An 11605-nucleotide genomic window follows, 5' to 3' on the forward strand; every position below is an offset into this window, starting at 1 on the left:
TGGCTCTTGCTAAGTGCACAGTGGTAGGGGTATACGGTCTGGCTCTGAAAACTAAGTGTGGGAAGTAGGAAATGTCCTCTCCAAAGTTTCCTTTCTTGTTAAAGAATAAATTTACTAACAACTCTTTGTTAAGCCCTATCCTATGTAGCTGTTAGACTTGCCATGCTTATAGGCATGTAGTACATTCTATGTCCTTGTACTTTAACCAAGATATCTGTGCTGGACATGCTCATAGACATGTCCCTTACCTGTTTAAAAAGTTTTAAGTTATTTGCCAATCGGGTTTTAGTTTAGATTGTGAGGTATGGCTCCAACCAACAGAGATTAGACACAGCAGTAAGGACAACCCCAAATAGGTAAAGGATAAATATGTCTTCTTTTCCTTTGTTCATTGCACTCTCGTGGCAAGATGGCTAGCGGGAGTACCCTTCCTGCAATGCAAGAAGTAAAAATTGCTTTGCTGAGAGATCCCTTGTGTCAGTGCTAATTTTATTTTGTTGCACCAAGCATCTAACACTAAGAAACTAGAAAAAAAAAAACTACAAAAACAAACAAACCAACCAACCAACCAACCTCCTTGTCCTCTAAACAAAGTTGATTGAGTCTAAGAACCAGTCAGCAGATCACAAAGATAAAATGCAACCAAATAGGACTTAGGAAGAAATAGCCCCAGTTCTCCTAAAACAATACCTTGTGGTCCTCCATATAATTGAGCAGTCTTTTTTCTCTAGCCAGTGTTTTAACTTCCATGACAAAACTCCTTCACTTGAAGTTGATCCATGGAAGATATGACTTAATCGGATATATCAAAAACACAACACCTTCCCAACAAAACTCAAGACATTTTCCCATGCAATGTACATCTTAGATAAAATTCACTTGCAACCATTCAATAAAATTCAAGTAAATAAACAAAACATCCAACTATATTATTTGTAGAAAAAAAAAGTTTGTGTTTGGAAAGATGCCAGTTTTTTTAATTTTTTTAATCTTTGAGATGCAGTCTCACTGTGTCACCCAGGCTGGAATGAAGTGGCGTGATCTCAGCTCACTGCAACCTCCACCTCCCAGGTTCCAGCAGTTCTCTTGCCTCAGCTTCCAAGTAACTAGGATTACAGGTGCATGCCACCACGCCCAGCTAATTTTTGTGTTTTTAGTAGAGACAGGGTTTCACCATGTTGACCAGGCTGGTCTCAAACTCCTGACCTCAGGTGATCTGCCTGCCTCAGCCTCCCAATGTGCTAGGATTACAGGCGTGAGCCACTGCGCTCAGCTTGAAAAATGCCAATATTTTAAATTCCCCAAGTCTCTATGCTAATCTTTTGTAGAGTTAGACCCTTTACCTTTCACAGTTTGTGGAAGGGTGCCATCCGGCCTATGGGCAATTTGTATCTTTGCTTTCTGACCTTCACCCTGGCAGAGGGGAACCAGCTGGGGAGAGGAAACATACCATAAATGACAGCAGAGAAGGATGACTTATTTTCAGTGTAATGTGATAGAATAATTTGTTAAGAAATTAATTGCACCCAGCTTCTCACTGCAGCAGACACCTCCGTAAAGAACAAAAGATCACTTCCTTTCCCCACACAGGCCCCGATCATCCCCTGCACCACTCCCGTCTCCGGGATAGTTTTAACTGACTTTGTTTTTGCAGGGTCTAAAAGTGTCTCAAATTCTGAAATGTACAAAAGTTACCTGAGGGGCTTCAAGTGGATATTTCTGGGTATCTCCTTGGACCAGCCAATTAAGATCTCTGGGGATAGGAACATCCATTTTAATCAAATTCTCTAAGAAATTCTGACCTGGAGGTTTTAAGAGCATTCTTTGAGAAACATTAGAGCAAAAGAGACAAACACACACAACGCCACTGAGACACCCAGGTGGACAACACATGGGAGCCAAGGATCCAGGGAAAATGCCCAGACCTCGCAGCCTGGCGTTTATCCTGGCCGGCAGGGATCACTGTTGGTATTTTTTTTGTTTTTTGAGATGGAGTCTCACTCTCACCCAAGCTGGAGTACAATGGCGCAATCTCTGCTCACTGCAACCTCCACCTCCAGGTTCAAGTGATTCTCCTGCCTCAGCCTCTGCAGTAGTTAGGATTACAGGCACGTGCCACCACGCTCGGCTAATTTTTTTTTTTTTTTTTTTTTTTTTTTTTTAAGTAGAGACGAGGTTTCATTGTGTTAGCCAGGATGGTCTTGATCTCCTGACCGTGTCATCCACCCGCCTCGGCCTCCCAAAGTGCTGGGATTACAGGACTATCCGGTTTTAAGTGGGACTGTGATGTGGTCAGCTCCGTAGCTCATAGCACACATGTCGCCTTCTCCTAGTCCAGAAAGGGTTCCTGCTCCTCCATGCTCCATGTTAACCTTTCATACTTCTAAGTCACCACTGACCACACTGTCCCAACATGATCATTTGATGATCTCCCCTCCACCAGCAAGCTTCTATGAGAAAGGAAGTGCCTGCGTTCCATTTATCATGTCACCACCAAATGGTTCTGATTTTTCACCATCAAATGATCCTGGAAGCAACATCAATTTCCCCCAGACCTTGCTCACTTGTCCTGGAATGCCTCATTTCTAGCAGAGAAACCGGGCCCCACCTATCTGAACGTCTAATAAACCAGAGGCTATCTGCCTTACGGAAGGCAACAGAATAAAACAGCAGATGCCTGAAGACTAGATCGTATTTGAAGTCAGTTCACATTTTTGTGTTCCAGAAAGAACTGAAGCTCTCACAACCCTCCAAAGTCCACCTGTGCAGGCCAAGCCCCTAAAGGCAATTTAAGGAATAGGAAAATGTACCCACAGCTGATTTCAGCATGAAAGCACGTGGTGTCCAGAGTCTTTTAAATCCTTAAAGCAAAACACCTGTATTCTGTTCCAGGCCGCCCTGCTCCCCACCCAGCTCCAAGCACCTGTTTCTATCTGGCCAGCACACTTTCTACCCTCCACCACTCAGAATAAGAGGCAATAATTTTTAAATTCTGATTTTGCTGGTATGAACATGTTAAGAAACATTCCATGAAGCAGAAATTGTAAGGATTCACCCCTGTGAGATCTCCCCTAAGAAAGACCCTTTCATTTTTAGAGAATAAAACCGAAACATAAAATGGATGAAAACACAGTGACCATACCTTCCCTGGCTGTACCTGAATTTCCTCTGTGTGCACTGCACCAGATCTATGGAGTCTGTGGCCCTCTCAGCTCCTTCTTCATCATCTGCAGCAGGCCTTGTGCAGTGGAGACCCTCAAATCAGTTCTGGGGCGGTGGCTCACGCCTGTATTCCCAGCACTTTGGGAGGCGGAGGCAGGCGGATTACTTGAGGTCAGGAGTTCTAGACCAGCCTAACCAACATGGTGAAACCCTGTCTCTACTAAAAATGCAAAAATTAGCTGAGTGTGGTGGCGGGCGCCTGTGATCCCAGCTACTCAGGAGGCTGAGGCAGGGGAATCGCTTGAACCCGGGAGGAGAAGGTTGCAGTGAGACATGAGCTGAGATGGAGCCACTGCACTGCAGCCTGGGCCACAGCGTGGGATTTCATCTCAAAAATAAAAAAATCAGGACGGGACCTTGAGGCTAATACTGAGGCTTGGAAAAGCTCTAGCGTGGGAGTTGGGCAACCCAGCACTTCGGGACCCCTTTGAGGAGTAGCTCTAGAAATTGCCTTCCAGGCGACAGGAAAGGGCTTGGAGCACAGGCTTTAGCCATGACCCAGGACCGAGTCCGCCCTAGGGTGTGGGTGAGCCCACGCCAGCCCTCCGAGGACCACCGGCTGGCCTCGCTCCGGTCCCCCACCCCCGCCTCAGCCTCGCCCTCCAGCCCAGCCGCGGGAGGGGCCGCCCGGAGGAGACCCACACCTGGGCCTGGCGCCTGGCTGGCGGGGGAGGGAAGCAGCCGGCGCCCAGGCCCGGGTCCTCCCCGCCCTCGCAGCTGCTCCAACGGAGCCTCCCGGGCCGGCCTCGCCCTGGGGGTGGGGGTGAGGGGGCGCAGCCTCGGGCTGCGGCTCCCCGGGCCCGTGCGGGCTGCACACCTGCCGGCCCCGTGAGGCCTCATTAGGCCGCACCTGTGCAGCACCGGCCGGCTGCCGCGGCGGGAGTCCAGGCCATGGAACCCACGAAGGATCCCTGCCAGGGACCGCGGGGTGAGCGCGGAGTCCCCAGCGCGCGAGGGGGTCCGGCTTGCGGGGGCTCGACGAGGGGGGAGGCCTGTGGTCACCAGGTCAGCGTTAGACGACCTCAGAGCTTCTGGAGGCCGAGGGCCAGGTGGAGTCCGGTGGGGTGGGGTAGGGTAAGGTGGGAGGAGGCCGACCTCGCCCTGTGCTTTGGGGTTGCAACCCCCCAACCTCCCAGCGCGCAGGGGAGAGAAACCTGGGAGCCCCAGGATTCTAGTCTGGGGTCTGACACCTGTCCCCTTTTTACTAAGCCACATCACTCCCACAGGACACGCGCTACAGAACACTCACAGTGCTGGGTTTTTGCTGCAGTACAAGCTCTCCTAAAATGTCATAAACAAATTTGTTCCTCCTTCCTCACACCACCAGCCGGCTTTGTCCCTTCACCCCATAGGAGCCTGCTCACCCTCTTCACCAGCCCAGTACCTCCCATGCAAGTCGGGTCCAGCCTGTGCCCTAGGAAAGGACTTGGAACAGCACCTTTGCCCATGACCTTCCCTCATTCCTAGGGCTGGGCGCTGTGGTTCATGCCTGTTATCCCAGCACTTAGGGAGGCCCAGGCAGGTGGACCACCTAAGGTCAGGAGTTGGAGACCAACCTGGCCAACATAGAGAAGCCATTTCTGCCAAAAATAAAAAAATAAGCCAGGTGTGGGGGCACCCACCTGTAATCCCATATACTCGGGAAGCTTGAACCCAGGAGGCTGAGGTTGTAGTGAGCCAGAATCAGGCCACTGTACTCCAGCCTGGGTGACCGAGTGAGACTTCATCTCAAAAAAAAAAAAAAAAATTCCTTAAGACCTATCTAGCAGTTTTCATTAAAGTAACAATAGCTCTTAGTCGCTACTTAGCATTCATTACAAATGTTCCAATTTACTTGGAAATGATAAAGCAGCTCCCTGAGCCGAGAGTTCTTGGGATTATGAGTCAGTTGGGAGGTGAAGATGGGGGGATCATTTGATGGCCCCAGGAATGATTCCAGGTTGTGATTAAGTACACAGAGTATGAGCTCAGGGTGCTGTGTGATCTTGGACATACTACTATGCCGGCTCATCCTCGTTCTTTCATCTGCTAGAAAGCAATATTAACAGAGATTAAATAGTCACTGTGCTAATCTTGGAAAGGTGCTTAGCGCCATGCCTGGAATATGGTAAGCTCCTGATGCATCTGTCAGCTCACAGAAAGGAAGCCAAGCTTTAGGTATGAGTAGTAAGGTTTTAGTTCTAGCTGGGTTGCAATTTTCTTACTTGAAAAAGAGGTTGACCAGGGAGTGAGATTCTGCTTTGCAGGGACGGGGAGAAAATGGATGTGCTGTGGGGAAGGTTGGGGCATGTATGGGGCTGAGGAGGGTTGGCAGAGACAGAGTTCTCTGGTTGTCCCTATTATTGCCTCTGATGCTCTTGCCCCAGCTGCTGGGGACCATCAAATCCTGTCTTGTCCCGTCTCCAAGCAATAACGCCTAACGCGCAGTGGGAACTGCATCCAGCCTTGGGAGAAGCAGAATCTCTGTCAATCTGTTTCTCTTTGTCTTCCTTGTCCACCCCCAGCCCCAACATGGTCCATTGGAGACCCCTGAACAGTCCCTCAAACTCATATGCCTGGTGTCTGGGGGAAAAAGGGAACTCACAGGGAGTACCCCCAAATTAGGAGATAGCATGAGCTAAGGCCTTCTCAGAACTGCATACATTTGTCTACATTTTTCAAAGAAGTTGGGTTATCTGATTTAATCCTCACAATAGTCAAATTAGAAAGGTTAAGTGTGAAATTATTACCCCATTTGATAGGTGGACAAATGAAAGCTTAAGATCAAACTGTTTGCAGAGCAGGAAGCAACACTTCCTCTTGGGCCAGTTCTTCCTTCTCCCTGGTGCTAAGGTCAGTGGATGTTGGCTCCCTACAGGCCCGGAAGCTGGAGGCAAACCCCTGGCCGCAGGACACGAGGAGGAGGTACTGCTACAGGACTCGGCCCCTCATGCTCAGGATACCCAGAGGGGGGAACTGCCACCCTCCTGCACCATCTCAGGAGAGAAGAAGCCGCCAGCAGCCTCTGGACAACCCGCTGGGGCTGATGCTGGGAGACTGTGCCCGCACCCCAGCTCCAGGGCTCCCCACAAAGACAGAACTCTAGCCCGCTCCAGACCCCAGGCTCAGGCAGAAGATCGTTCCCTCCCAGTGGAAGAGGTGAAGATAGGAAAGGAGTCCTTTCCTCCAGCCCCGGGGAAGCAGAAAAAGCTTAATGCCACGGGTCTGGCCCCAATATCATCTCCTGGTGTCCCTAGCTCAGCCCGTGCTACACACAACCCAGTGCCTTGTGGGTCAGGCCGGGGCCCCTGTCACCTGGCCAACCTCCTCAGCACATTGGCCCAGAGCAATCAAAACACAGACCAGAAGCAGGGGCCCCCAGAAGTGACCTGCCAACTCAGGAAAAAGACACGAACCCTATACCGCTCAGGTAAGTCCCTAAAGGTGAGAGGAAATTCAAGAGATCTGGGGTCATCCTGGGAAAGTGGGGCTGCGTGAAGAATGTAGCCCAGGAGACCAGATGGACTGTGGTTAGTTTGTATGTCACTTTGTCCTGGATTCTCTCTTGGGTTGTGGTAGTGCCACTATCTCTGACCCTCAGAGGGGAAGGTTGGGTTATCACATCAGAAAATGAGATTGGAGCCAGGCACAGTGGCTCATGCCTGTAATCCCAGCACTTTGGGAGGCTGAGGCAGGTGGATCATCTGAAGTCAGGAGTTTGAGACCAGCTCGGCCAATACAGTGAAACCCTGTTTCTACTAAAAATACAAACATTAGCCGGATGTGGTGGCTTGTGCCTATAATCCCAGTTACTCAGGAGGTAGAATCAGGAGAATTCCTTGAACCCAGGAGGTGGAGGTTGCAGTGAGCTGAGATCATGCCACTGCACTCCAGCCTGGGCCATCTCAGAAAAAAAGAAAACGAGGTTGGTACCAGGGTAGAAGAGTAAGGAAAGTAAATGTCACACAGCTCTCTGCTGCAGCACTCAAGAGAAGGCCCAGCCTAACAGGGAAAAGGCTTTGGGAAGGCGTTGGGTTAGGAACAGTGGCCCCATCTGCTAGAGATACTTGGCAAGCATCTGTCTCCTCTCCTGCCTGTCACTGGCCTTTGTCTTCCTCACACATGTTTCTTCTTCTTCCAGATCAGCTGGAGGAGCTAGAGAGGATATTCCAGGAAGACCACTATCCCGACAGTGATAAACGCCGGGAGATCGCCCAGAAGGTGGGGGTGACCCCCCAGCGCATCATGGTAAAGGGGGCCGGCTCACTGATGGCGGGTGGGGTGGATGAGGGCCCACCATGGAAACACCCAAGTTGCAGAGTGAGTGCTCAGCGGCAGCCAGGGTAGGAATGAATTGAGCCTCAGACGTGGCTGTGTCCCTGACTGTTTCCGGGGGGGCCACAGCCTGAGACTGTCGGGAGGGAAGGCACTGCAGAGACTTTTGATAAAACCAGCCTGACAGAGGCCTCGGAAGCAGAGTGCTGGCGTGACCTTCCGAAGTCCTGTGCTGCCTGTGCAACAGTCAGGACCTAAGCCTGGGTCTCTGCCCCTTTTTCTCCAGTTCTTCAAGCGCCTTTCCCCCTACAGGTGTGGTTCCAGAATCGCCGGGCCAAGTGGCGAAAAACAGAGAAACTGAATGGGAAAGAAAGCAAGGACAATCCTGCAGCCCCTGGCCCTGCCAGCAGTCAGTGCACGTAAGAATCTCTCCTCTTTCTGTATCATCCCTGTGGGTAGAAGTAGGGTCTGAGCTGGGATCATGGTCTAGAAAGAGAGCATTGCAAGGCTAGGTATGAGTCCTGGGGTTGCCAGCTAAGATTTAGAGGGATTTTGGCTGCCATGGGGTTGGGAAGTTTCCCATGCCCTGTAGGAGGCAGAGTTTGGGAATTGGTGTCTCTCCCGGCAATGAGGCGCCTGTGCAAAGCCAGAGACCACCAAAGCTACAGTCTTCATTCTTCCTGCCTCCAGCTCTACAGCTGAGGTCCTGCCTCCTGTGCCCGTGGAGCCAAAGCCTGACCCTTTCCCTCAGGAGTCCCCTCTGGATACCTTTCCAGGTGAGCTCCCACCTTCAGAGCTGGGGGAAATGGCAGCTAAAGCTAGTGAAGACAGAGGGCCCTTGTTTGATGGAGGTGGGAGTGACTGGAGTCCTCCAGTGTTTGGGGCCAGCGGGGCCTATTCAGGGGTACCTGGGCATGGCTTGTCTACCATTCAGCAATCCCAAACCTGCCTCCCATTTCCTTATCCTGATAGCCCCTCTCTGCCTTGTTCCTAGAGCCCCCCATGCTGCTGACTTCTGACCAGACTTTGGCCCCCACCCAACCCAGTGAGGATGCTCAGAGGGTGGCAACCCCCCCTCTTTTCAGTCCCCCGCCTGTGCGAAGGGCCAACCTTCCCTTCCCCCTTGGCCCTGTCCACACCCCCCAACTGATGCCGCTGCTGATGGACGTTGCTGGCAGTGACAGCAGCCACAAGAATGGCCCCTGTGGGTCCTGGGGGACAAGGTAAGGAACCTATGGGGGTAGATCACTGGAGTTAACGGGAGTAGGGGGTGTAGATGGAGAGAAGATAGACCCTGAGAGGGGAGAGGGTTAACTGAGAGGAGCATGGAGCAGTGCGCGAGATGGTGCTCCAAGGGATAAGGGGATCTGAGCTGGGAATGACCTGGGGGTTGCGGGGGGCTGGGGGGGAGGTCACAGCAATAGAGCAGAAACAAGGGCAAGATGCTAGGAGCAGGAAGAGGGAGAAGAGGCAGCTACAGTGACCTTGCAAGGCTGGGGTCACCATGGAGATGGGAAGGAGGTGCGAGGAAGGGACTCAGCTACTGTGGTAGGAACGGGGAGCTCCCCCACCCCCGCACCTCACCAGCTGTTCCTCACCACTGTTCCTCTGTCCTTGCAGCATTGCTCTGCCACCCCCCTGTTCATATTTGGAAGAGTTGGAGCCCCAGGATTACCAACAGAACAACCAGCCGGGGCCCTTCCAGTTCTCCCAGGCTCCACAGACCCCGCTTTTCCAAGCCCCTCAGCCCCAGTTTCCCTACCTCCCCAGTTTCCCTTTCTCCATGCCCAGTTCACTGATGCTTCCACCGCCTGAAGACTCTCTGTTTACATTTCCCTGCGGCTCCAGCGGGGGCACATCGCAGGGCTATTGCCCAGGCGCCTCTTCAGGGCAGATCCTGATGCAGACGCCTGCTGGGAATACGGGTGAGTTGGGGCTGGGAGAGAAGGTCCCCCTGTGATTGAGGAAGGTGGGAAAGGGACAGAGAGCCACCTTATTTGGAGGGTAGACTGAGGCAGGTCATGGATGGTGAGTGAAACCTTTTGTTTGTTCCTAGTTCTCTTGACTAAGCTCTTCTCCCTCAAATTCTGCAGAGGCTGCAGTGCACAGTGAGAGTTAGCAGAGAACTCTGGAGTCTGGCATTAGGAAAACAGGTTTGAGGTCCAGCCCAGCCAGTTACTAGCTCTGCCGAGTCTCAGTTTCAGGGACTCTGAAATAGGATTGATAGTTCTATGTCAAGGAGGGATTTGGTGAGGATTAGAAGCAAAAATACTTGGCCTAGAGTAGATGGCAGCTAATATTCTACAGGGCCACTTGGATCTCTGAAGTCCTAGAAACATGTCATATTAAAACTAGATTCTAGCCGAAGGCAGGGAAAGATGAGGTGGTTCCTGGTCTCCCTGTTGCGTGTATGAGACAGCATTGGCCTGATCCACGGTTCGCTTGTGTCAATGTCACTAAACCACAGGACCTTGAGTCCAGGAGCACCTGTGGTTCTGAGGACAGAGCCTGAGGCTAGAGTTTCATCCAGACTTGCACTGAGTCCTAAGCTGTGTCTATGTGTGTTGGGGTGTGGTGGGGGGGATCTGTTGTGGAACACCCTGAATGATAGTTGATACTCTTAGCCCTGTCTGATAATTCCTCCATCCTCTGACCCCACAGGTACAGCCTCCTGGAGTGACCCCTGTTTGCCGGAACTGCCCTTCCCCAGTCCATTCTGCCCACAAACTCTGGGGCATCCCCCAGGAGGTGATGGCTACTTTCCTGATCTATTTCCAGCTCCCTGCACTCAGGCTCTGGGCAGGCAGCCTTCGTCAGGTCTCTCTCGGCTGCCTGAAGGGGCCAGGCCAGGGGCTGGGCCCTTACTCAGCAAGGCAAAAGAGGAACCACTGGTTACTTCCCTGGATCAGCCCTCAGCACTGGAGGAGGCCAGAGGGGATGACAAGAATAGCCATGTCCCCTAGTTGTGGGGGACAAAGAATGAAAAGGGGCTGCTTGGTGGGATAGGATTGGGCCCACTCAGAGGACAGGGGTTGGAGGTTTGGGAAAGAGTGTGGACTCTGTAGACTGAGGGGGGAGTCGGACGTTTCCCCTGCGTAGGCTTGTCTTGCTGATATAAGAAGGAAGAGGGAGGGCCTTTTCTTTTTCTCCACAATTCTATGTGGGGTTCCTGAAGAAAGCAGGTGGCCTGTGTTACTTATGAATGCTGTATCAGGTGTTATTGTTTGTTTCCTATCCTGCTTGATGAATGAGCTGGAGTGTTCACTGTAAGCAGTAAACTAGTCCACCATGGGGTTTCCTCTGTGGTTATGCGTCTCCGCACTCACACTAAGGGAGAGCTCCATTTTTTGCCTCTTCTTCCACTCAGCTGAGCAGTTGTTGGATGTCATTCTCGGGTGGGGCACCACTGGGCGGGACCACATGGAGGGCCCCTTCCCTGGGCCTCTCTCTCCCACTAAAGAAGGAACTGGGCATCTTGGGCTCTTCCTTCTGAAAGTGTCCTGACATTTAACCATATTCTATTCCCAAACCCATGACTGAACCTGAGCAAATCTGCGTCTGGGCCTTGCTCTGGAAGTTGGGCCCTGTAGGGACAGGATCACAAGAGAAGCCCGAGACTGACTTATTTTCCCACAGTTCTTTGTGTGTGTGTGTGTGGGCGGGGGGAGTGGGGGCTGGGGAGCACTCTGAGGATAGCAAGCAGATATCCTCCAGGATAATCTAGTGAAGGGTAAGTGAGGGAGCACGGAATAGTACCGGAGGTGGGGATTTGGGCTGGGAGTGGCCTTGGGGGATCAGGCTCCGGTGGGGGCACATTGCAGGGCTGTTGCCCAGATGCCACCTCAGGACAGATCCTGAGGAATGGGGATGAGTTGGATCTGGGAGAGAAATTCTCACCTGCAGAGAGGATGCGACAGCATCCCCAGACTGTAATGGTCCAGACCTCACTGAGCCAGGATGAAGCATCCAGAATAATTTGTCTCTCCCACCCCAGCTTGCAGAGGCACCAAATGTCACTTTGCCAGAGATCACCTAAAACTATCATCACCAACCATTCCATGCTCAACTCTCACCCATAGACTGCAATTTTACCTCCTCCATTTGTTTATGGTTACCTTTTGAAATTGGG

At 51.8% G+C, this 11605-nt stretch overlaps 1 protein-coding gene across 2 annotated transcripts; it reads left to right on the forward strand.

The window, feature by feature from the left end:
• The first annotated feature begins 4113 nt into the window (after window positions 1-4113).
• On the forward strand, window positions 4114-10781 carry NOBOX (NOBOX oogenesis homeobox). 2 transcript variants are annotated; one of them, XM_074379892.1, is made up of 8 exons: window positions 4114-4150; window positions 6080-6631; window positions 7343-7449; window positions 7789-7895; window positions 8167-8252; window positions 8471-8699; window positions 9097-9401; window positions 10138-10781. In XM_074379892.1, the coding sequence occupies exons 1-8, from the start codon at window positions 4114-4116 to the stop codon at window positions 10437-10439; spliced, it is 1725 nt and encodes a 574-aa protein (XP_074235993.1). In that variant the 3' UTR covers window positions 10440-10781. The 2 variants fall into 2 exon arrangements, with proteins under 2 accessions (XP_074235993.1, XP_074235994.1); XM_074379893.1 differs by lacking the exon at window positions 6080-6631.
• Window positions 10782-11605: the final 824 nt, after the last annotated feature.

The sequence above is a fragment of the Saimiri boliviensis genome, chromosome 10 (genome assembly GCF_048565385.1).
Source record: "Saimiri boliviensis isolate mSaiBol1 chromosome 10, mSaiBol1.pri, whole genome shotgun sequence".
Lineage (NCBI taxonomy): Eukaryota > Metazoa > Chordata > Mammalia > Primates > Cebidae > Saimiri > Saimiri boliviensis.